A 26639-nucleotide genomic window follows, 5' to 3' on the forward strand; every position below is an offset into this window, starting at 1 on the left:
GGGGGCACTACTGTTCAGCCTCAACGTGCACACATATCCCTGTCCCCTAGAGTGGCACTGTTGAGGTCCTCCTTCATTTGCCCAGTGACACTGTTTTCTAACCATGAAGCCTTCTCATTCCCCCTCCTCCCCCACCAAGCCTAGGCCTGCTTGAGCCCCTGGCACCCTCCCTACCGCGGGCCCCAGTCACCTTGGCTAGGGACAGAAGTTACACATAAATCAGTTTAAGTGACCAGAAACAGATTTAAACCCATAACAGAAGTTCAGTGCACATAAACCAGTTTCAAAATGGCTAAAACCGGTTTGAGATGAACCTGGTTGAATGCAGTATCAGACTCAACTGATTTGGGTCAAACCAGTTTATGGAACTTCTGTCCCTGACCCTTGACACCCGGTGGCTGAAGCAGGTCATCATGTGCTGCCTGTGGATGCTGAAGATGTCCTGGATGACAGCAATGCAACCCTCAGGAGAGCCCTGATTGCCCTGTCAGGAGAGAGGGAAATCCCTCCTCCATTGCCTTCCTGTTGCTCATTTTGACTCCTGTGGGTCTTAACACTTTGGCCAGCTGGAAGAAACAGGAGGTCCCTGTAGAAAGTGTTGGACACGCTGGAAAACTAAGATAAATCAATGCTTATCCAGGGCAGGCAGAGGGCAGGCAATCCCTCTTTCACCTCAGGCTCCCTTGAGGCTGTAGGAAGACCAATTCTTCTCTCTGCTTCTGCAGTCCCCACAAGAGATAATAGCACAGCCCTGCCTCAAGGACAAGGACCAGTGCGGAGGATAACCTCAGTAATGGCTGAGAGCTGCCCCGAAAGGTGTTACTATAGCAACAGAGGCTTGAGAAGTGCCACAAGTAGCACTTGCTTCCACCTCCCCTTCTCCACCTTGGTTTGGAGGAAAGTGCAGTGAGGGATGCCACTGCCCAGCCAGTTCAGGTCCCCGTGTCCCTGCTGGACCTGGCCCGAGTGTGCCGTTAGCTCCCTGACCTGGAGACTTTGCACGGCGGAGGTCCTGCGCCTGCAGGGAACTCTAGGAGAGCCCTGTGCAGTGAAAGGCTGGTGCTGGGCTCTCTGCTCACACAGCCCCACTCTGGGGCTGAGCCCTCCAAGCGGTTCCTGTAGTAAACCCATTCCCGGGGCTAAAGGAAGTAGGGAATGCAGCTCCTGCTCCTCTCTTGGCCCCCCACAACAAAATCCCCCTCCATCTCGACTGGCATAGTGGCCCTTCAATCAAACCCAAATTCCTGGTTGTGACGTGAAAGGCCTAGGCACTCGCTGCTGCCACAGGCAATTTGGTCTTGTTTCTGATACAAACTGGCCCCATCTGAATGGTGAAATAATAGGCACCTGTACACATGCTGGAGCTCTGCTCCAGCATGTGCTAATTTGCACACATCAGAGCAGGCTCAATTTCATAGATTTCATTTCATAGACATTCAGGCTGGAAGGGACCCCGGAGGGTCATCGAGTTCAGCCCCCTGCCCTTGCTGCAAGTCTGCTGGAGCATGCTAATTAGCATGTTCCAGCAGCCTCCGTGTCACATGTCTTCAGCATCCTCATGTTTCAATATGGTGACAGGGGCACTTTGATTAAAGTTTGTCAAACAAGCTTTAGTTAAAGCGCCCCTGCTGCCATTTTGAAGTGTGGGATGCTAAATACATGAGGTGCAGCAGGCTCTTTAATTAAAGCAGCTTTCAGAACCACTCTAATTGAAGTGCCCCCCAACCCCTCCAACTGCATGTGTATAGACCAGTGGTTCCCAACCTTTTTTTGTTGCAACCCTAAATTGGCCACCAACAGGACCTCCCAACAAGGCACCACGAGGGCTGCTGGGAGCAGTGTGGTGGCAGCAGCAGCAGCCCAGGGACGGGGGCAGGGGAGCTGCCATTGCCCCCTTTTTACGTGAGTGTGTGGGTGTGTGTGCAGGCCCTTTGCAACCCTACTGAGGACCCCCCGCGACCCTGATTGGGGTCATGCCCCGAGGTTGGGAACCAATGGCATAGACACTCAGTGTCAAGAATCCCACCCTGCATAGCTGAAGGAAGTCCTCTAATCTGTGTAAGAGGCAGTACCACATGGAGGAGATTTTAGCAAAAGGATCTTGGGAATTTATCATGAGCAAGAGCATGCGGTCATGATGGGAAGAAACATTAAACTGGCTCTCAGCTCTTTGATTGGTGGCCAGCGTTTTGACTGGGAAGTTGAGGGTTTGCTTTTGGTTGGGGGTTTTGTTTTGTGAGCTAACTTCATTTTTGCTCCTGCCTGTAAGAGAGCATTTGTTTGCACTGTAACACAGGCCCTATCTACACAAGACATTTTAATTGGTTTCAAAATGGGACACTCCTATATTGGCTTCAGAGTTATTCTATTTAGCTTAACCTAGGTGATTCCTCATTGATCTAAGCCAAACTGCAATAAATCTGGTTTAAACTTATTTAAATCAGTTTGCATTAGAGTTTGCATTAGGTTCAAAACCACACCTTTCTGTAAACTACTACCAACTTATTAGGGTTGACAAGATATCATTAAACCATCTCTGTTGCCTCAAGTATTTAACTGTGGTGAATATCTGAAAAGAAAATCTCTTTTACTTCTGATTTTCAATAGCAGGTTGCTGCAAGGGAAATTACCACTATTTTCAGTTCTCATGGGAGCATATGCTTTTGGCTGAAGAGCTTGTGAATTTTTTCCTGCCTGGTAAGCATTAAGTTATGGGACTCTTAAATTAATAAAATTTTATTGGATCAAGTGGTATGGAGGAGGAGAGAGATGAGGAAATCTCTCTTGCAAGCAAGCTAAGGAAGTACAGGTTGGATGAATGGACTGTAAGGTGGATAGACAATGGGCTGAATCATTGGGCTCAAAGGGTAGTAATCAATGGCTCGATGTCTACTTGGCAGCTGGTATCAAATGCAGTGCTCCAGGGGCCAGTCCTAGGGCTGGTTTTGTTCAATATTTTCATCAATGACCTAAAAAAAGGGATGGCTTTTACCCTCAGCAAAATGCACATCAAGCTCAGGGGAGTAGTAAATATGCTGGAGGGTAGGGCTAGGATTCAGAGAGCTTGACAAATTGGAGGACTGGACCAAAAGAAAACCTCGTGAGGTTCAATAAGAAGAACTGCAAAGTCCTGCACTTAGGATGGAACAATCCCATGTACCAGTACAGGCTGGGGACTGACTGGCTGGGCAGCAGTTCTGCAGGAAAGGACCTGGGGGTTACAATGGACAATAAGCTGGATATGAGCCAGCAGTGTGCCCTTGTTGCCAAGAAGACTAATAGCATCCTGGGCTGCATTAATAGGATCACTGCCAGCAGATCAAGGGAAGTGATTATTCCCCTCTATTCAGCACTGGTGAGCCATGTCTGGAGTACTGTGTTCAGTTTTGGGCCCCCCACTGCAGAAAGGACATAGACAAATTGAAGAGAGTCCAGCAGAGGGCAATGAAAATGTTAGGGAGTTGGTGCACATGGGCTTATTTAGTCTGGAGAAGAGAAGACTGTGCGGGGATTTAATAGCAGCCTTCAGCTACCTGAAGGGGGGATCCAAGGAGGATGGACCTAAACTGTTCTCAGTGGTGGCAGATGAGCAATGGACTTAAGTTGCAGGAAGAGAAGTTTAGGTTAGCTATTAGGAAAAACTTTCTCACTAGTTGGGTAGGAAAGCCCTGGAATAGATTACCCAGAGAGGCTGTGGAATCTCCATCCTTGTACATTTTTAAGACCCAGCCAGCCTTTGCTGGGATAATCTAGTTGGGGCTGGTCCTGCTTTGAGCAGAGGGCCAGACTAGATGACCTCCTGAGGTCCCTTTCAACCCTAATATTCTGTGATTCTATGAAATAACTTCTTTCTTATCCTGAAGTATAGGAACAAAAAAAAAGTTTTTCAAAAAATTTTTAGCACTTAAAGTTGCTGACAGTTAGTAGGATTTTCAAAAGCAACATTTTCCTTTATGATTTTAGAGAAATTTGTAAATCTAGCCCCACAAAAAGAGAACATCTGTTAGGATGGACTTTCCTGAACTCTGCAGGACATACAGTATTACCAGGTTTTCCTCTCCTTTTCTACTTCCATTCCTGATCCACTGTTCTCTGGGTCAAAAGTGTTCTGCAGCATTAGAGGTGTTTCCATCTACTCCATAGCCCGGACTGCATCACTAAGGTCACCTCTATTTTTTCCCCACTCAACCACTGAAATACTGTATTTTCCTTAAAATTCAGTGTAATGTGAACTGTGCTTTAGGCACTCCCCCAAGGGGCCTTATTCGGCCTGCTGTGAAAATTTGAAGTTTAAGCAATTTTAACTATGATGTGAAACTTTTTTATGTGGATAAAAGCAGGTGTGGAACTGAAAGCAAACCTCTGTCCCAGGAGTGATTTATACTGTAGAAGTGAGAGCCCTGGCAAGGCCCACACATTCCTTTCCCAAGTACACGATGTTCCTTTCACATGACTCTTTTTAAAGCCATATTGGAAAGACTTTCTTTATAAAGTTTATTAATAAACAAATTATGGTGTTTGTACAATTTCCATGGCCTGTAACCAATTTCTTGAATAAAGGAATATGTCCTGCAGGAGCTCTGCACCCTGGTGTGGGCAGTGTCCCTCACCTTCACATTTTTCTGCACTTTCCTCCTCCTGCAAATGCCAGATAGCAGCTTTTAGACATGCGATGGCTTCTGACAACTCCAGGCCATGTCATCTTGAAAGGAATTACAGCTCTTGCAAGTGAAGGGGTTTAGGAAAGATCTTCAGAGCAAACAATGTCTTCTTCAGGGCCCTACTGAGTGAGCTTAAAGGATTCTCCAGTCATCATGGCCACAAACTCTGAAAGGGAGAGAACCATAGAGCAGATTTATTAGCCTCACCTGATGCTGTCGGCATGAATCTCAGAGTGGGTGTAGGAGTTATCACAGGTTGATACACCCAGTATAGGATACTTCTATGGAAATTACTGAGGGGATTGGGTCTGCAGCACAGGGATACTCTTGAAGCTCAAACAGCACTTTGAGCCCAGCACTCTTGACTCTTAATGTGTGGGATTTGCTTAGAAATGGAAGGGGATCTCCTCTTCCCCTGTATAACATACATGCCTGCCTTCCATCTTTGTGCTCAGACCACAGGGCAAATTCTCCACTGGTGTAGTACCACTGAAGATAGATGTTCGCATTGTGACTTTAAAACTCACCACACTAGTTCAGAGCAAAAATGATGGGCCTCATCCAAAGCCCAGGAGAATCTATAATGCTAAAAGAAGGAGTTAGTTGTTTTGCTTTTTTTTAAACCAGCCTTTAATTTATAGAGATACAGGGAGAGGGGAATCCAAAACTGTATTTTCCTTTCCAGTTTTAAAATGAGTTGAGCAATTCCAGTTTTGCATCTTACAAGGATCTTGCCCTGCTTTCATGCAGAGAGCCTGCCTGCTAAGCTCTCACCTAAAATAAATTATTAGTATGAAACTCACAGAACCTTAATTACAAGGGCCTTTAAATTAAATGCCGCTGCATTCAAAATAAAAGGAGAGCAAGGTAGCCCCCCACGGCTTCATTTTTACTCTTCTGGTTCTTCAGTGAGAAAATGGCTTGGGCCAAACTGGTAGTGTCAAGGTGTCAGAGGAAGGTCTACTGCTGTCTAACGAATTGTGAGAAGCTGGAGGGAGCTAATTACATTGTCAGACATTGCTGGTAAGGAGACCCTTGCCACTGCCTTGCCTGCTCTTCTACCAACAAGAAAGTCCCTCTTGGTATTAGCAGCATGTGTATATGTTAGACAGGACAAAGGAGAGTAGAAATAAAATGTTCAGAGCCTAACATGAGCTATTTGAGGTGAACCTAACCATTCACTTCTCTGAGGCTGAGGGCAGTTCACACCCAGAACCAAACTACCCCAGGCATTCTTCTATCTGCTTTTTCTGTTTGTACAGACACTTGAGACGTTGGAGGGCCTCTGCCCACCTCCCTCTGCTCCACCTTGTGTCTACAGGCTGCCTAAGATAGGGATGGATATACCAAAAATGGGAGAGGGTGGAAAAATGTGTTACAGAAAGAAATGGGACCAAGGGGTCTAAACACAAAGTTGCAAGTTAGGCATTCCCAAACTCTAGTCCTGGCTCATTCCTGGCTCTGGGTATAGTGCTATGAAGTTGCTTGTAAAATAAAGACAACGTGTTAACTGCTATTTATACAGCATAAAGAGAATAAAAAAGGCTCTAAGCCTGCATGTATCATGACTTAACCTATCCTTTAACTGATAAAAGATTATAGGAAGAAACACTTTCTCTGAGCAGACTATTGTACTGTAGGGGTTCTTGTATTTTCCTCTGAAGTGTCTGGTACTGACCACTGTTTGAGAAAGGTAGATGAACCATGTGCTGGATCTGATATGACTCTGTGTCTAAAATGCTCCATCATATGAGAACTCAATATTTTTAGAGCATAGTCACTGATCAAAACAATTTTTTGTCCAGCTCCTATCTTCTCATACAAGATAAAAATTGCATTTCTGGTAGTACTGTAAATTAGAGTACCCATAAACTATAGTAGTGAGTGAGACATCCAAGATGTCTCTAATGAATGCATTCTCTTTCCAAAAAGTCTGAATAATGTATGAGTGATGGGAAAACACTGTGATCTTTCTGCCGTATGCTTCTATTGCCACCTGCTGAAAGGTCAGATGAAATGCAATGTGATTATTAAACTCAGCCACCTCTTGACCAGCCTTTTCATTGTTAATCCAAACCATAAACAGACATTTCTCAGTGCCTTCAGGTTGCACTGAGAAAGGCAGCATTTTTAAATGAAGATAGGCACAGAAGTAAAAACAGCTTTATCCTGAGTGTAAATGTCATACATATAATTTTGGAGGGCCAGACAACTGGAGTTGAATTCTGCTATATAAAACAATGCTCCCAACAAATGGATATTTATGTGCTTCAACTCCTATTTTTCTTGTTAACAAAAATAATTTCTTTTTCATTTAACTGCAGAGTTTGAACATCTTACCAAATATTTTAAAGCTAATTTAGTGCTGGCAAAAAGAATAAATTATGAGCCCTGGAACTGCATCTAATTACATCTCACAACACACATACAGGGCACATTTACATGTTTGTTTGTGCTCAGTAGGTATTGAGCATTTAGTTTAGTACTTGCTTAATGAAGTACTTACTGAATGCACAGTAACTACAGTTACTGCACAGTAGCACCAATGCACATTTTTTTCCATACACTTCATAGATACTAGGGGCTGGAAGGGACCTCATAAGATCATTGAGTCCCACCCCCCTTGCCAGAGATAAATGATCCCAGCAAAATAAACATCCAAACACCTTTTGAATGAGTCCAGAGTAGGTGCTTTGTAATGCTTAATGCACAGCAGCCTAATACTACTGTGCAGTAGTGTATTAGCATGGTTTTTGCCTGGCATGCTACTGCTCAGTATTATTAGACTGCTGCACATTAAGCATCTCATATAGACATGCCCACACAGAATACAATTTTAAGAAGTGACTAGTGATTTTGGGTGACCAATTTGAAGCATTTGATTATTAGAAAACAATGAACTCCTTTACTCTAAGACTGGACCTGTTAAAATTAAAACACAATTACCAGCCAGTTTTGCAAATATTAGCTTTTAGGAAGTAGATTTAACCATAACAGTCTTTAATCCCACAAAACCCCTAAGTAGGAGGAATGTAGAATTGTCTTCCCAAGGGATTAAGGGCATAAAATCACTAGAGTGTTGAGAGATTGTAGAGGCTATGTGAATTGCTCAAGGTCCAGGAACGAATTTAGCATCAGAGCAGCATTAAAACTCAAAAGTTCCCACTGCTGTGGTCCTAGATCACACACAACTGCTTGACACTAGTGAGTATGAAATACATCCACCTAATCCCACCTAAAGAGTGACCTGTGGGCAATGCTTCTGAAGAAGTCAAGAAAGAGCAAAGTTGGTGACTACAGAGGATCAGGAAGAAATGTCTTTGTGCACCTGTATTTGCAAAAAAGGGCCTTGTGTGGGGATACTTTACCTTCATAATCAATGGTTCCATCCCCATCTTTATCAGCTTCTTTCATCATCAATTCAGCCTCATTTTCATTCAGTGGCTCTCCAGCATTCATCAGCACATACCTAAAATACAGATCAAAGCTGGCAATACATTGTCCTCCCTCTGTGAATTTTGAAGCATTGTGCAGCATTAACTATTTCATGTCACATTTGCAGGTAGATGCATTTTGATCCATTTTACATACTGGGAAACTGAGGAATGGAGAGGATGTATGACTTCGCCAAGGTCACACAAGACCTCATTTTCAAATGTACAGAGCACAGGCAATCCATTTAAAGGTAAATGGGAGCTGCCAATAATCAACACCTCTGAAAATCTCAATCATGTTGTATGAATAGCAGAACCAGTAATTGAATCCAGAAATCCTGGTTTCCAGACTCCTACTTTAACCAACAGCTACCCCTACAGCATGCTCTATTCATATTCAATGAAAAAGATGCATGAAATTATGGCATTACACATTCTTGTTACCACCACCCTATACTATCACAGATGTGGGAGCTGAAAAAGCCCTTTTAAGCCATCTGACTCAGGATCATTTTGTACAGTACTTTTTCTAGTGTATTGTCTCTTCCTAACCCCAACACAAACAGAAAGCTGAGATGCTATGATCCCATTGAATGAAGAAAATAGCTCTTGAAATCTTACCCATGGCATTAGTCTATAGGTCTGAGAATCCTGATGTAATAAAACTTTGACAGGCCAATCACACATTCAAATATAGGGATTAGGCCTCTAGAGAGAGGCATGCTACAGTTTACATTATCTGACACAACATAAAAGAAAAGCTAATACAGCAAGGCAAGACATTTGATGCAGACCTTCAGTAGGTGTAAGAAAACACACTCAGCCACATCTCTCTGGGGCTGCCAAACCTTTGTAAAGATTGTTACTATCTTGTGTACACGAGCACATAGAAAAGTGCTGTGCATTATTGCTTCTCTCCCTGCTGGCTATGCTTTGCTTGCTGAGTTGTGATGTGCACAGGGCTGGCCTCTCTGCCACATGCTTGGTGTGTAATTCAGGCAATTTCTATCAGCATGATGATCCCCAAAGCAATAAAGCAAAAAATGGTTTGCAAGAAGCTTCTTGCCATGACAGACCTTCATGGCAGTTATCCTTCCTTTGGCAAAAGGAGATGGGAAATGAAACATCATTTCCTTTAGTGCTTACAAGTTAAAAGAAAGTGAGTGTTATTTTTTAAGACTTTCTTTTTTGCTGGAGCATCACATGGGTTGAAAACATAGAAGTAAATTGGAGCACAACCATATTTGTGGTCAAATTTTAAAAAACAATTCAAGATCAAATATCCGGGTAGCATCAGATTTCCCAAAGAACCCAACAGCTACTGTATATCTAATGGAACTGAATTTTTTTTAGAAAATCCAGAAGCATTTGGTTACTGAGCTGTCTTTGACGAGCCAATTGTAGACTGTCTCATTCCTGTACTCCCAAAGCAGCAGCTCAAAGAGTTGGAACAATCTTACTTTCCTAGAGGACTTCCTGTTTTTGCATACTTTTAAACGATTAGCCCTTTTGGGGCAGATATTTAGGATCCTGCCAAGGCCTGCATTGGCTCTCTTGGAATGAGCTGTAATATCAACTCTGTAGCAACTCAGATCCTGCCAACCTTGGTAGTCCTTTGAAGCTTCTTGGAGCTTTGAGGCAAATCCAGAGCTTTTTTAATTAAAGAACATTTGGGTTTTTTGCTCATCAAGGCCAAGTTCTAGAGATGTTAAACAATCTGGAGCATTGTCTCTTAATGATAAACACAAATTTTGGAGCTCCATGGCTTCTCTTTTAACTCACTTATGAATGAGAATTTGATTAATGCTGCTTAACCAGAGGAATGTTTCTTTACAATCTTAACTAAAAGAACTAATCTCATCCAGACTAATGGAAACTGTTTTTGTATGCATTTGGAAATCTAGGCTAATTTTAAAGTGCAGAGTAGAAATATTAGCTACTTATATGACATACTCTTTTTTAATTGCTTTTTATTTTCTTTTGTATCTTTTTCTCATGTTTTGCTGCCTTTTACTTTTGGTCCCACATTGATGATGACTCCAGCTTAGTTATATTTGTTGTTAAAAATACTTGCTCAGATGCTCAGCTCATATAAATCAGCATAGTTCAAATTGTAAGTGGTTGATTTACTCAAACTAAAGACATGGGCCCAAATCTCTCTGAGTATTAAAGCTGAGCAAATTATTTCTTTGACTAAATGCTTCCTAAAGCCACAGCAATCATCTTTCATGGCCTGCTTCTGATACTTAAATCAGTGGGAGTTGGGTGTGCTTGGAGCCCAAAAGCATTACAAGAAGCAAATCTACTACTTACTTGAGTGTATCCCATTCAATGTAGCCTTTGTGTTCCTTATCGAAGACTTTGAAGGCTGCCCTCAGCTCTTCGTCCTGATTTTTAGATTTCTCATGGTAAATGCCCATCAAAACCAGGAAACCATCGCAGTTGAAGGTGCCCTTATCTAAAAGAACAATGAAGTACTAGGGTACTTTAACATGCTAGCTTTTGAGTAGCTATCTAGTAAGGATCTGTCCTGCCTTGGTGATTCCTCTTGTGAACCACAGAGCATCTGGGAAGGTGGGGAGAGGTTCTTACTGTCTTTGTCCACATCTTTGGCCATTGTTAACAGCTCTCTCTTGGTTGGGTTGATCCCCAAGAGGCTCATAAGCTTCTCCAGGTCTTCTGTTTTAACTAGCCCATTGCCCTCCTCATCAAACATCTCAAAGACGCCTTTATACTCTGTTATCTGTTCAGGTGTCAGTGCCTCACTCTGTACAAAAGAGAATAAATCAAAAAGATCCTGCTAGCTCCCAAACAATTCACTAAACAATTTTCCAGTTAGATAAACTCAGAACGGTGCAGGAAAAGATGAAACAAGCGTGGTCTAGTTAGGGTCAGCACTTAAGGGGATACAGCATAGACATCAAACATACGGGTAGGGTACATGCAAGATTGTCATCTGCATAATGCGATTCCCATGGTCTGATATCTCAGCAAGAACCAATGACAGGAAAATTAGGCAGGGAGGTAGAGGTAGAGGTAGAGGTATCATTGCAAAGCCAGGACTCTTGAAATGATAGCCCTTCCCTCCACCCAGACAAAAATGTGGGCCATCTCTGACTATTTGCCTAACATGGCAACATTCTTTCTGTTCCCCAAGCATTGTGAACTAGACCGTTTCTGAATAGGAAACTAGTGCTACAAGGGGTATAAGCACATGCCTGACTGTGAAAACATGAGCAATTCTGATGTGAACATGCAGAACTGGTACCTACATCAGGAGTGGGAGTATGACTGCTAAGTGACATCCATGATAGAGAGTAGGGAAGGAGTTAATGCTGATTGCTCTCTCATTAACAAGAGCTTCATCTCAACTGAGCCTGCCCTGGTAGATGTGGGAGGTAGCCACTTTCTGCAAGTGTTCAGATGTTTTTGTTTATTAAATGGTAGCGCTGGATCCCTCAAAGGAACCCCGATGGAAGAGGAACATTGCACAGCTTTAAAAAGGCTATTTTCTGCCATACGTTGCTGTGAGAGCTACCCTGGAGACAGGCACTAATGATTTAAAAATGAAGTGTTCTCTGCCAGCCAGTGGGGTAGAGACTAGAGTCTCTGCTACAAATTCATGGTGTGTGATCCATTCGTGCATCTGGCTCCCTGGAGAAGTGTTGGGTCTATATTTAACTTACGCATAGTTTGCTGCGGGGGTAGCAGAGAAGGATTCATTTACTGAGTCTGCTCTTCTGGCTCTTTTCTATCGCCCTCCTAGTTCTCTTTGCCCTCCCCTCTCCCCTGCCTTTTTTTCTGTATCAGGATACAGAATGGACAGGAAAATATTTTGTCTTTTTAAATGGAATGAATCGCTGCTGAGATTAATGGTTCAGCAAAGTTCTCAGCTGAAGTCTGTTTATTCCCCAAGGTACAGAGACCTGCCTGTTCCTCTGAGTCCTGGTATTTCAGGCCAGGAGCAGAGCAGGTTTATTGTTACTCACCCAGTTGCCCATCAGCACAGGACTTAGGGGCAAATCCAGTCTTTCTGTAGAGGAGTCAAAGATTATGCAGTTTTCATTTGATCCAAACCTCCAGAGCCTTACTCCTTAAGACAGTCAAATCTCCAGTGCTGCTGTTCAAAGCCAGCATTGCATTCTTTGTTACCTTGGACTCTCTGGGAGTTGCTGTCCGGTCCCATATGTTACCTGATGGTATTGAACTTTTTCATACTCTGGTATGCATTTGGCATTATCAATATGTAATTTATGTTTGCAAACAACAAACCTTTTAAAACCCTCTGGACTACAAGCAAAACTGTATCCTCTTCTCTGAGAGAGATCATGAACAAGGATCTAACAAGCTTTTCCCATTTTAGATTTGCTATAGCAGCCCAGGCTAGGAAATTACTGCTCTAATTCCATGTAACAGAGGTTTAGGGATGGTGATTGTGTCTCATAAGCAGCTGATCTTAAAGCCTATAACACCCTACTGTTTACTCACAGTTAGTGTATCCTGCTTTAGCTTAAATTAGTGGGGCTGAACCTGGCCCATAGTACTGTGTCATCTGGCCCAGGGATTCCCCATGGGTCCATAAATTTGATACTAGGGGAGTGGTGGCAGTGTTAATTGCTACGACTGTGGAAGTGGCTCTGGAGGCCGTGAAAATTACTGCTGCCACCACTCCCTTGATGCTAAATTTCTGGACCCAGGGGGAGTCTTGTGGGCTGAATGACACAGCCCTGTGTGCCAATTGCACTGATATGCAGGGCCAAGCCAGTGCACAGTGTCACTCTGCAGCAACATCAGGTGTGTGGGGCTCGGCTGCTGCCTCAGATCACACCTGTGGATGAATCCTATACACCCACCCCATGCTGGATCTGGCCTGCAGATCAGCTTTGTGTCACTCATCCAGTCCATGGGACCAGAAGATTGAGTATCGTTGGCTTAAATGATAAGGGCTGGAGCTCTGGATCATAGGTTCCATCCCTAATGAGGTTTCATAGCGACTTTGTTAGAATTAGGTGCCCCATCATGTGTCCTAGTACAGCATTTCTCAGCCTGTGGGTCGCAACCTGAAAGTGGTTTGCAAGAATATATGAAAGGGAACAAACAAATATTTCCTTGCTGTGTTCTTGAGAGTTTAAGTATTTCCCAGCAGTTCTAATCCACATTCAATTCTCCTTGCCATCATGCTGCCCATTTACTGACATTTCTGTTCTTCTCTACTGAGGGGGTCTTAAGCTTCAAAATCACTTAAGCACATGCTAACTAATGTCTTCTCTGAGTCCAGCACAGAGAAAGCAGTGTTGTATCCAACATGTGCTATGCTAGGCAAGGTAAAGAGCAGCAGGGAGCCTGAGATGGATGATGTAGATGGATACCACTCAGCCTGAAGTATTTCCTATTGCTTTCCAGTCTCTTCAGTGTCTATTTGAACCGGTACATATGTGCAGGGATGATTTTGTGTTCCTGCCTCTTGTCTCCTCCTGCAAACATCAACTTCATAGGAGATTTTTCTCTACAAATCTGCTGGGGTGACACTACAGACAGACAGCATGTGTAGCTGGGCACAGAAGAAGGCCCGTGGTGAACACGAGAGGGCAGCACTGCACTTTCTAGCAGGCAGCACAGCAGGAGAGGGCCACGGGCTGGCAAACAACGAGGCCTGGGTGTTGCTGGGAGGAAATGGCGGCGCCGAGCCTGAGTTTTGCAACTGCAGAAGTTCCTCTGTTTGCAGCATGAAGCTCCTGCCTGCTGGAGGAGGGCGGGGGAATAAGCACTGTTCCAGCCTGACTGCCCTTTTCCGGAAAGCTTTCACTTTTCCAACTCTTCCTTTGGAGTCAGCACAAAGCTGGATTGACTGAGCATCCATGTAACTGGGGGGAGCGGCAGAGAGACCCAATAAGGTTCCCTGCCTGCCAGGCCCTGGGCACCTCAGATCCCAGCAGACCCTGGGGCTGGATCCAAATGTTAGCACCTGAGCTCATCCCCATTTGGCAGCTCCAGCAGCCTCGCTACTGGGTACTTGTGCTGCCAGGCCAGCCTAGGGGACCCCTCAGCTGTCCCGGCAAAGACCACAGAGCTTCAGTTTTGTGGCATGCTTGTATACATCAGTCTCCAGGCAAGAAGACGTCCCTGTGTCCTCCTTACCAGAGCATGCAGTGAGCAGAGAGGGGGGACTAAGAGATGGGAGGGAGGGAGGGAGGGAGGGCAGGGAGACTGTGGTTTCAGATGGGATAGATTAGAGAATAAGCCCACTGGTTTACATCCCACCTGATGACCCATCAGGTGTAAGCCAGTGGGCTCCTCACCACCTCTCACCACTCCCGAGGTCCTGGCCATGGTAATTCAAACAGAACTATTCCTCCGACTGGAACAAGCTGCCAGGCACGGGGACTTTTGTCTTTCCTTTTCATGTATACAGCCAGCTAACAAGTCAGCCGCCACAGCTTCCTCCTTCAACCAAACTGCCTTGGCCCTTTTTAGGAACCACCATAGAACAAGCCTGTCACAAAAGGAATTATTAGCCTGTAGGTTTGTCTCTGTCTCTTCTTTTTCTTCTTTTAGACAGCGAAGGTGTGGCAGCTTCTTTACCTATTTCCATGTTTCACTTGTCTTTCTCTCCCTAAAATACAAATTTCAGTTGAGCTGGCACTGCCAGCTTTAGCAAAGTACATATTCTCACTAGTCTTGCTGCTGCATTCTGGTCCAGACATGGATACATTTTCAGAGAGCGTGAGTGGTCCTCTGTACCAGACAGGTTAAGGCTCTATAAAATACCTTACAATCCTTCAAAACATCTGTGGCCAGAGTGGAAGCAAGTCATCATAATTATTACAAGCAAAGTGCTCAATACCTGAGTATCTTGGGGCCTTATTTCTTGCCCTTCCGCCTCCCCTAAATTGAAGCCTTACACTACTGAGATTCCCAGACCAGCAAACTGGAGCAGAGGATACTAAGAGCTTTGGGGGTGAATAGTAAGGCAGGATCAGGCTTTTAACATTCCCCGGATTTCAGAGCCTATGGAAAAGTTGCATGAAGCAGCTTTCAATTTTGTCACGTAGCCGTCTTGAGAGTATGGCTGCTTCCACTCAATTAATCTCCTCTCCAGGTGCCAGGGCAAAGGCAATTGTTGTCTCTTCAAATTTCTATTAAAATGTTTCCTCACCTCAATAGAGTTGGAAACATTTTATCACTCCAGGGAGTAAGATGGTGAATGGGGGATACATGAATTCTACTTAAATACCTGCAGCAAGCAAGATACTCATCCCAATTTGCAAAAAGTACATTGCACTTTGATAGCATGCCCAGCCTGAAGAGACAGACACATTTCATACCCAGCACTTGGTTTTCACAGTTCCTACAGCAGACGGGGAAATAGAGTGAGGTAAAGTGACCAAGGTCACTAGCAAGCCCATGTCAGAAAAAAAATACCTCTAGAAACCCCCGAGTCCTATGCTTTAGCTGCCAGCCCATCATCCAAATGCCCAGCAGGCAGCACGGAAAGACTCCCATCTGGTCACCAGATTCCCCTTCTGAACTGAGCCCATGAGCAAAACATGGGATCTCTGCAGTCATGTGCAGGGTGTTGATATTTATAAACTTGGGCCCAAAGGAGATCTTTTTAATTGCCAGCTTCCATTCACCCTGCCGATCTGTGATTCAGTCAGGAAAGGGGCGTCAGCTTTTCCATTACAAATGGTTATTTTCAGGAGCTCATAACTGCTGCCTGGAAAACTAAAGCTGACCCAGAATAAAAAGACACTTCCTAATCGTAAGAAATTCTGTAGTATTAATTAATCAAAGCCAGGAACTTGCAATGGAAACTACAGCTTTGTCTTCAACCCCACTTCTATTTACTTCTGATGAGGCAGAAACACAAAAGTTGCATTGATCTCCTATCTTTTGCTTTGTGTCTTGATGCTAGCTCTGGCTGCCTACATATCTCAACAGACAGAAATTGTTACCAGAGGCCAACACAGAGCCATGAGTCCCTACAAAGTAATGCATGTGTCTTTGAAGCACTCATCCTGGACATTGCTTTCCTTTTGTTTATACTAGTGAGTTTAATGTTACGTGGTTATGATGATTTGCATATGCCAGCTGCTATTTTCTCCATGATGGGTGGCTCTCTGGTTATTTGACATATAGAGTATTTGGAAATTAAATAGCTGACTTTCATTTAGAATTTGGTTTTGCACTAGCTAAGTCAAAGCACAATTTGATCCTTAACACAGTGGAACAAATTATTTAAGGTTGCTCTTAGCTTGTTTCAGCATTTTTCTCAGCTGAATATCACTGATATTTAGTGCTTTTCTTCTGCATATTCAAGTGGATGCAGTATTCCCCATTTTTTGCACTTTGTCCAAATTGCTTATTCCTGGGTACTGTTAACAGCCACAGGGGTGTTTGCACTTCCATGATGAATGAGGTGATCTTCTTGTACATACCATTTATAACCAGTTTTCTTTCAGATCATTAGATAAGGCATGGCAAAAGTGCCAGTAATTATTTATTAGTGCTGTAGAGATGTGAATCTCTAAATCAGAATCCTTCCCTTTTGTGAAATATACAGTATCTGTTGTGTTGGTTTTAGAGAATAACCTTTCAGAAAACTCCAGGATCACCACATTTCCACTCATAAAGAATTAATCCTGCATATTTTTCCCCTAGAAAATGCTTTAATTATTAAACACTTTTTTTTTAAGTTTTCAAGACCAGAGAACTGAATGTAAATGGATGTATTAAAAAATGTAATAATTTGTTAATGAGGTAGTCATTCAAGCATGTCTAAATAATTTTAGATGAGACAATTAACCAAATGGGAATCCGCTAAGTGTCTGTCAGAGCTGCTCAATGCTATTCTGAAATCATTTGTCTTAGGAAAGTCTATACTGCAATATGTTTTCACACAAAGCCTTGCAGAGACTGGTTAAAGCGTGTGGGATCAATATTGCAGGTACAAAAAAAATGTTCCAATCATTAGAGCCTGGGATAGCAAGGAAAGACGATGCACTTACCATATTCTCAGTCTTTGAAGGCTGCTCAGACAGAAGATCCTTAGCCTACAAGTAACAGTGTCTGGCCCCAGATGGAAAGTGAGCTCCCTCTTTTAGATTGTAGAAGAGGGTTAGGCTGTCAGTCCTTAGGGAGGTGAGATCCTTGTCAACCTTTTATGGCTTCAAGAGCTTAAGACAGGGAGCCCTATTTTTGGAAGAATCCTATGTCTAACTACATCTGCTTAGTTCAGGAGGCCATCATCTCACAGCTCAGTGCCTTCTTTTTGAATTTTCCATTTTCTCAGAATATTTTTCAGATAAGTGATGTGCAGGGAGGTTAGTGAAGTAAACAAGGCAGCAAAGTAAAAAACCAATTAGTCAACACGTAAGACTGCAGACAAGTCGGGCCAAACTTCTTCCAGCTGGGGTGCTCCAGTTTCTGCCTGTCCAACCAAAGACTTGCAGAGTCCAAACAATGAAAAGCCTCTTTGATTTGACCTTCTGGTATCTCCTTCTGGGGAATCAAAATCAGCGGCCACTTTGAACATTTTGGTCTGAACAAATCCTGTCCTCATTTTCAGCATTTGAAGAAAAACCTAGAAGGACATTATTTATAGTGGTAGGGAAAGCCTAGTTCTTATGTCTGTAAAATTCATGTCTGTAAAATGGTCAGGGAGCTTCCTATAAAAGTTAGTATAAAAATTCAGCCCTGAAGAGAAAGGGAAATCCAATTATTACTTCTCTACAGCACAGTGCTTAAGAGTGATGGTAAAGCATCTCTGTTATAACCAGCAATGGGCTTGATTTCTTGGACAAGAACATGTCTGTTAAGCACTGTGCTGTAGTCCTCACAGGGCCTGAAGTCTTGTCATGACTACAGAAATACTCACTGCTGACAATGGGTATCTGCAACTGAAACAACAGGACTAAATAATGTTCCTCTAGCCTGATCTAAAGTTTGTTACTATAAATGCTACCTTTAATATCCTCTAACAGGAAGCTTTAAGGAAGTATTTGTATTTAAAATGCTCTAAGGATTTCTTGGAAACAGTAAGATAGCCTTTTTTGTAGTTGGTAAATGACTTCCCCAACCATATTTGTAGACTTCAGATAGATTAAATTTGAACCCCAAACTCTTTGACAGCACCCCTTTAGTCTGATCTCATGTGGCATCTTATCTGCATGGCAGTTTTTCCTTTTGATCTGTGCCCAGACGCTGTACAATCCCAGTTGTGTGTAAATAATTCCCAGCAAAAACTGTGCACCAGCCAGAGGGTCTTCCTTTATGAAAAGGGGATTAGACCCTCCAGTTCTAACTATTCATTGATGAATGAAGATTAGATGAAGTAAAAAAGCTAGTGCCTTTGCTGGAGGGGGCTGGTGGAAGGAAAAAAGAAGAGTCAAATCACCGAAGGATAAAAAGAGGGTATAGGAGGAATGAGACAGTGAGGAAATCTAAAAGAGACAATGTTAGGAGTCTGGGGGATTAAACACAATGCAGCATTGTTAATGTCTGCTTTCACATCAGGGTTTTTCTAGCCAATGAATTTCTAAATGGATTGCAACAGAGGGAGAAGCACAGCAAGGGCACCACCCTAAGAAACAAACCACCTGGGAGGATGGTCCTTTAGTGCTATGAATTCAAACCAGAGAAAGGAAGTGGGGAAAAAAAGGCAGGGCCTGAGGCTACAAGGATAGAGAAGCAGTAACGTTAAATGGGTGCATTAAGCATAATGTCTTCATAATCTTATGACCAAAAATAAAAATAGCACAACCAGCAGGATTCTGCCTTCTGGACCTTGCTTCTTTCCGATACAAGGGAAGCGGCTGATTGTCACAATGAAAATCAGTTAGGGATTCTTACTGACGTGGCAGATTTTTTTTTTCATGTCTCTGAGTCTGGTTTAAGTGCCGATAGCTTTAACCAACTAAATGGAGAGAGCGACGAGGTACAGATTAGCTGGCTGGGCTCATGTTTAGAGTGATTTATACTAGAGCTGGGCCCAAGTACTCACTCTGGATGAAATACTGTGCCATCCTGCTGTTTTGAGCTAGGCGTGGTTCCGACACTGCTATCCCTTGCAGATCCTATTTATGTGCAGTAGTTGCTTTTTTTCCTAAAAATCAAACATTAGTGACCTGCTTCAGCTTCTCTGCAGGAACTCCCAAAATGGAATCATGGATGAAATATGCCGTGGGTACAGAATTCCCCTTTCACCACTAAGCCTCCACCTGTATTCATAAAAGAACCCACTATTAATAGTGGTAGTTTTCTGCTCTCCCCCCTCAACTAATACTGAAAACAGCTTTACTGATGTGTAAACAGGAAGAAACCTTTCGTATGTCACTATTACTGGAAGAGAGGTTTGCCTCCTCTATGATTAGGGGATTCTGTGAACCTTTCCTCTCCATGCTAACACTAGTTTGGCTCCGCTGATGCTGCTGGCAGTGTTCGAAACCACCACAATGGGATTCTGGTCCCAGGGGCTCTTCCAGGTTACTCATGTAATACAACTGTAACACTCTCATATAGGCACCAAGCTGATAGAGGGTGTTAGCCTTTTGAACTGCCGGTTATTCAGAAGCACTAACTGCACTACAAATCATTAATGTGTGCGGATAGTCATACGTATCATGTGGTGTCCCAGAGGATAAAGCCTCACTGTGCATTTACTACAGAGATACCCCTAAAGAGAACACTCCTCGCTGGAGCTCTCCAGACCTGGTGCCAATTTTGCGTTCTTCTCTTCAGTGTGTAATTGTCCTCTTTTCTGGTCCAGCTTGACTGGCTTTGCCAATTATTTACAGCTGCAATTTGTTGGGCTTGTGCAGGAGCCAGCAGTGAGAAGAGATGCAGGTTAGTGCCTACGTCACTGTCAGCAGCTTGCAGCACAATAACACACACATTTGCTCAGGAAGGAAATCAGCTCAATAATTCATGGGCTTTATAACCCAGTGCAAATTATACGCAGGCTCTGCCATAAAATTCAGGTTGCACATCCCATTATAGTAAAGCTTGTTACAGTATCAGTAGAGTAGGACATCTGTAATGGGTTTTATGATCAATGCATTTGAATCTTTGGAGACTATATAATAATAAGAGACTTTGGAGTGGTAAACCTTCAGCATCCAAAATGAAGTATCAATAGGGTCTGAATGCGAAGAGAGTCAGTGAAGAGGTTCCCTGCTCCCAAATACCATTTATTCACTATGTGAAGTAAACTTTTCTCCCCATCAATAAAATACATATTAGAGTGGCTGGCACAGTGAATTAAGCATCAGATCTGAAATACTTAATCTGGAACTCCTGTCCTGAGCTCAGCAGGCAAGGTTTTTGGAACAGTGATTAGATCTTTGTTATATGGCTTTACATGTCATTCGGGACCTAGATGCTACCACAATACAAATAATTACAACAGGCATCAGCCCACGATCTTCCAGGCGAGAGGATTGAATTCCATGTAATCTATTCTTTGAGTTCTTTTCTGAACATGCACAAATCTTATTTGTTCTGTTTTATAAACAACCAGGGTACTTGGAGATTTGCTCTGTGGCATTGATTCAAAGCAGTATTTTCTCTCACGCATCTACCACCTGCCACAACCTACCACCCAATCTCCTGTGCACCAGTTGTTTGCCTGCTTCTAGGTTAGTGGTGCCTGCATTTTTTCACTGGATGAACTGAGGATGTAGTCACATTGCCCAGACAGCACTCTGGGAAGGAAGGTACTAGTTTAGGGGTGGGCAAAATGCAGCCCATGGGCCAGATGTGGCCCGCCAGCCCATTCTATCTGGCCCATGGGGCCCCTAAAAATATAGAAAATTAATATTTATCTGCCCCTGGCTGCTTGTTATGTGGCCCTCGATAACTTGCCAAAACTCAGTATGCGGCCCTCCACCTGAAATAATTGCCCACCCCTGTTCTAGTTAAATGTGGGGATGGTAATGTTAGGCTACATCCTTGACTTGTATAAGTCAGCATCATAACATTGAAATCAATGCAGTCATCCCAATACTAATCTATGAATTCCTAACACCACCAGATTGAATAATTTCCAGCAAATATACAGAGGTTCCCAAATTATCAGCAGGCAGGCGACAATTTGCTCTCCTTGAATACTGAACATTCTTCACTGGCATGACTCTGGAATAATTCTTGGCTTTTAGACTGGGTGAGAGAGCCTGAAATTCAAACTTCGTTCGTTAATTTTCAGTGAACAAACCGGTCATGTGTATCCAGCTTTGATTGGCTAAACATAGCTCTTAGACCCAGCTTTCTGGTGTTGATAATTTATGTTTGCAAATTCAGACTTGACTTTCCACCTGTATTCTTTCATTTCCACATACTGATAGCTGTTTCTGCAAGCGTTCCTGCTCATGACCTTGTTTACTAAAAAATTTATAGGCAGCAAATGGAATAGAGGCCCTGACCTAAGCAAAGCAAATTCAGTAATTCAGTTGAGTTAATGTTCATGGCAGTTGGGTTGGGATATACTCAGTTCAGTAACAAATGTGTTGATATCTCCTCTGCCTGAGAAGGTAGAAAAAAAATTATTGTTCCTGAGAGGGGGAAAGTGTTCTCCCCTTCTCCTGCTGCTGTACAACCTCAGTCTTTGTAACCTCCCCTCTCATTCTCCTAAAGATGCATGATTCAAGCTGTCATTTTAAATACGAGAGGCTGGGGCAGATCACTTCATCATAGCGGAGTAAATAGCATCTTCGACGAGCCAGAACTGAGCTTACTGTAATTGCCAGAACTGATTATATTGTAATTGGACAAATGTGCCATAACTGGTTTGCTTTGCTACCACACAGATTAAACAACAGGGTACCAGCTGATGGAGGAGAAATCACTGGGTGTTAGTTGGTACAAATGAAAACTGTTGGGAGTTTTTAAGACCTGTGTATTGAGCAATGGCAGAATCTAGGACTGCCTAGCTGAATGAGAGAAAGCACAGACCTGAGAACCAGTTGCTTTTACCTGGTCTGTCTCCCCTTCTCCACCTGCAAAACAGACTATTTACTGACCTATCTGGCACTGAACGACATGGTTGTCACAGGAAGCTTGACAGACTTGGCTGAGCCTAAGAGAAAAGCCCCTTGCTCCCACATGCTTCTTCACAGAGGTGTGGATTGTAAAACCTTTGGGGCAGGGACCATGTTGTTTGTTCTGTATTTGCACAGTGCCTAGGACAGTAGGGCTTAGGCCCATAGTGGGGCTTCTAGGCAACCCTTGAACACAAAGAATGAACCAAAGCAATAAGAGGAATAATAGCAATAGGACCCTTACAGCACAGATGCCTTCCTAATAAGGAGGTGCCCCACTGCATAAAATTTCCTTAACTAGGAGCCAGGAGAGGTAAAGTGCCATAGGTAACCACACAGCCCCCAGTGAATCTACCTTAGGCCTTGGGTACAGTCATGTCATGTCATGTCATGCAGGGAGTTTCGGCACAAGCAACCGCAGTACATCCTGTTGTGGTTTGCCCACTAAAATATTTACAAGGCTGTAAATAGCAACCGTACATAAGCTCCAGTACACAGTCATCCTACAAGGGTGGGGAAGGCTCTCATGCCAGGGGTGTGGGGTGTGTCTTTCTAGCACCTTTTGTCTGAGGATCTCCACATGTTTTATAGGAACAAACATACTAAGCTAAGCCTTGTAGCAATTCAGCACCTTTGGGCTGCCGGCATTGGTATCTGTGTTTTACTAATTGGGAAACTGAGACAAAACAGTAGGCAAGGTCCATATTTTCAAAGCAGAATCTAATTTCAGGTGCCAGTTGACTTCTGCTGAATTTCAGGTGCTCACCACCTTTGCAAACAGGTGCTGAGAACCACACTGGCCTCAAATCACAGATTGCTTCTGAAATATCAGTCTAAGCCAGGGACGGGCAATTATTTTGGGCAGAGGGCTGCTTACTGAGTCTTGGCAAGCCATCAAGGGCTGCATGACAGGCAGCCCAGGGCAGATTAATATTAATTTTCTAATTTTTTAGGGGCCCTGCGGGTCAGATAGAATGGCCTGGCGGGCTGGATCTGGCCCCCGGGCCACATGTTGCCCACCCCTGGACTCTAAGCTTTCCCAATCTGTGCCAGAGAAAAGTGAATCCAAGAGTCCAGGGTCACATTTTTCCTGCTCTAACTGCTACATATCACTTCCTCATTGGCTGTAGTCCATTGACTATGAATGGAGTTAGGAAAAGAGCTGATAACATCTAAAGTCATCTGGTCAGCTGAGTTGCAAGGCATAGTAATGCCAGAGGTGTCCATAGGAGAGAGACTGCCCCCTTTCTCATTTGAATGGGCTAAGAAGCCCCTGGTGAGCTCTCACCCAACAATCAAGCAGCTGCTGCGCTTGCAGTGTTCTCATCTGTAATTTCAAACACAGGGGAAGGACTCTCACGCTGTAGTGTAGACAAAGCTGTCTGCTCAGCATGGCCCTTGGGATTCTGACACTGATAGACTGCAAAGCCCCAAGTAGATTTAACTACTGCAAAATCTTCTTATGCAAATATCCTCCTGATCAACAGCCTCTGCCAAGGCAACAAAGTGACAATCCCAGCACCTGTTCTCCTTCCAGAATCTGCCTCTGCTCCCAGAATGGCTGCTGACAGGACAGGTGGATGTCTGTCCCCAGAGAAGCAGCCTTCAAGGCTAATGCCAAATAAAGGGAGCAGTTTGAGAGCAAGTTTATTTAAGCTATTGTCAAGGGGATTGATGCTATTTGATATGAAAAGCCACTAATAAGTTTACTCCGGCTGTTGGGGCTGAAATTTGCTGATGCTGCTCCTTGGAGGAGTATTTTAGCTAATGAGGTCAGCACTGCACAGAGGCAGGCTCCAAACCAGGAGCATGTGTTGGTCTAATTTTTGTTCCGGGGGGCTATCTTCAGTTTTTATTTACTTAATTATTTATTTTTAATGAAACGATTACTCGGTGGTAATGCAGTTGTCTGAAATGGTACACAGCAATGCAGGCTGCAGCTGGCTAGGTAGGTGGCCACTGGGCTCATGCACACAACAAATGGCAAGTGTTTGGTTTGACTGTAAAGGTCCTTACGGGGAGACACTCCACTGAATTAAGGAAAGAAACAATCAATGCCATAGTGAAGGTCTAGTTAACATGTAAGCAGGGAAAGTAGATCTGCAGATTAAAGAAAGAGCTGAGCATGAGCCAGCCTCCTAGGGTTGCCTAGATTTGTGGGATCTGTGGCATACAAGGGTTGTGTGTTGCTGGTGTTTTTTATTTTTGTTTTTTTTTAATACTAGGATTATATTAAATGTCACTGTGTTCCTGGGACTGGCTAGCTCATGAAATTTTGGTAATGGGATATGGAGACTTGCACTTCTAGGTCAATGTTCTGAATCTAGGGCATTTTGAAGCCTAAGTGAAATATCTTCCAAGGGAAGTGGTGCTGGCCCCTACCCTGGGGGTCTTTAAGAAGAGGCTGGATGCCCACCTAGCTGGACTCGTTTGAGTCCCATTTCTCTTTTTGGGGTTTTTGTTGTTCTCCCGCCCTGGCGGGGGGTCGGGCTAGAAGATCTACTAGGTCCCTTCCGACCCTTAATCTATGAATCTATGAATCTTGGTCTGGTGCCTCATCCAGAGGCCTTACACTGATCCTAAATCAGTGGAGAGACTCCCAGGGATCTGAGGGGGCTTTGTTTCAAGCCCTGATTGGGAGAAACTCCATTCAACTGAATGACATGTGTATAATGCTGTAGTGAGGGTAGAATCAGGCCTGTGCTTTTTAAAAAGATGGGAATGCAGCAGCTTTTTACTGTGCAGAAAGGCAAATAGCTATAATTATGAGGAAAGTAGCAATTTGTGCTTCAGCTCCAGCCCCCAGTGTCTCAGAGTACAGCAGCATTGTGGTTTGAAGCCATGTTCAGAGGAATGAAACTCCAGGGGTCACTGGAAGACTGAGCCCAGCATGGCTGGTGCCTACAGTCGAAGCTGGGTGAGACTTCCCAGAGTTGCTCAGCGCAGCCCAATGCAGTTAATATGAGCTCTCCCATCCACCTTATAAAAAAACCCAGACAAAGGCTTCTGCACAGGGTGCAACATGAGCTGTCACAGTGCTGCCAGCTAGACTCCACTGAGCATGATTACAGCCCTGTGTGCATGCACTAGATTCCTTTCTAAGCAGAATGCACTGACCTGAGCCCACAGGATAAGAAGCACTGCCTGAGAAGGGCCCTCTGCCACCTGAAACTTTGCTAAGAGCAGGGGCTTCTCACCACCTTGCAGGATACAGTCAGTAGGTCAAGACTTGATTCCACTTCAGTCCTTGCTCAGTGCCTGCCCTCATGAAAATGGGTTTCCATTGGTCTAGTGGTCTAATAAAAGATATCACGTCTACTTGAAGAACGTTGCCTGGCTATGCCCTTAGACCAACACAGCTACAACCAAAAACCTGGGCTTCCAGAAGGCATTTTAGATGGACATTCCAAATTACTAGTCTCTTTTGAAAATCTCAACCCTGGACATTGCCTCCTTAAGTTCAAGGGAGGCAGGGGTTAGCATTTAGTCCTTACTGGGTGCGTCTACACATTGCCCAATGTCGCCGTAGCAACACACTATGTCACCGTACAGCACTCTATGGCAATGTAGTGATCACATGGGTCTACATTTGATTGGCAGCTATGTCACTGTAGTGGCATGCTTCCCCATTTTAGTGCACTATAGGTGCACTGCATGCATGGCAAAACCTAATAGTGCGCTGCATGCAGAGCGCAGTACAAGTGGTTGCCGCTGTAGCAACATTGTCATACGGCGATGTGTAGATGCTCCCATTATGCCTTTTTTCTCCTCTTTGTAGGTGCAATCAGGACTAGCTCTTGGGCTGCTGGCAAATTACCAGTGGAGCCCTCAATGGGACAAATCCTGAGCACCCCCTGCATTAATGCATGCCACAAGACATATCAAGTTGTTTTCTTCAGGTATGGAACTGCCAACCCAGGCATTTGAAAATCATGGGGCAGACCTAAAATCCAGGAAACTGGCTTATAAATATTTGGAGGGCTTCTGAGGTTAATTTCCAATTTTTTCTTAACAATCTCAAAGGCCAAAAATTTAGTTTAGTTTAGTTTAGTTTAGTTTAGTTTAGGGTTTTTTGAGTAAAAGTTGAGCATCTCAAGTAATCACTTGTCTCCAGAAGCTGGGTTTTCAGTCAGGTCCCAAAGAAGAGAAGACTTGGGATAAAATCACCAGAATTAGTGGCATCAAGGAGTACAACACGCTCTCAAAGGTCCCTTACTTATGGAACAAAAATAGCTTGTACATAAACTCATTTTCTGGATTCTTGCTCTCAGCTCTCCCCTGGTTCTGCTTCTAATCATTCCTATCTGTTGGAAATAACCTTCCTCGTGGAACCTTTTGCTAATTTTTTGTAAATGTCTCAGACTTCTTGCTTTGCCCACAACTAAACTTCAAGCTGTGAGTGAAGCCATTAAATCATACTGAGAGTGGATTATGGAAACAGGAGGCACCTTAGGGGAATTGTGCTCTATAAAAATAGGCAAGGCAATAAATGCTTTATGAAATACTGTATC

General features: G+C 43.7%; 1 protein-coding gene across 2 annotated transcripts in view; it reads right to left on the reverse strand.

Annotated features, from left to right (window-relative positions):
* Window positions 1–4477: 4477 nt before the first annotated feature.
* The window catches only part of CALML6 (calmodulin like 6), a 32017-nt gene continuing 9855 nt past the window's right edge, over window positions 4478–26639 (reverse strand). Inside the window, exons 1-5 of one of the 2 annotated variants that reach the window (XM_019512049.1) lie at window positions 12085–12226; window positions 10688–10862; window positions 10409–10553; window positions 8030–8130; window positions 4478–4827 (exon numbers count right to left, since the gene is read on the reverse strand). In XM_019512049.1, coding sequence (XP_019367594.1) covers window positions 4781–4827; window positions 8030–8130; window positions 10409–10553; window positions 10688–10862; window positions 12085–12096 — 480 coding nt within the window. In that variant the 5' untranslated portion in view covers window positions 12097–12226 and the 3' untranslated portion in view covers window positions 4478–4780. Of the gene's footprint in view, window positions 4828–8029; window positions 8131–10408; window positions 10554–10687; window positions 10863–12084; window positions 12227–26639 lie in introns of those variants that run through there. The other variant, XM_019512050.1, reaches the window with a different exon arrangement.

Source organism: Gavialis gangeticus, unplaced genomic scaffold, assembly GCF_001723915.1.
Source record: "Gavialis gangeticus isolate Ggan-Ray unplaced genomic scaffold, GavGan_comp1, whole genome shotgun sequence".
Lineage (NCBI taxonomy): Eukaryota > Metazoa > Chordata > Crocodylia > Gavialidae > Gavialis > Gavialis gangeticus.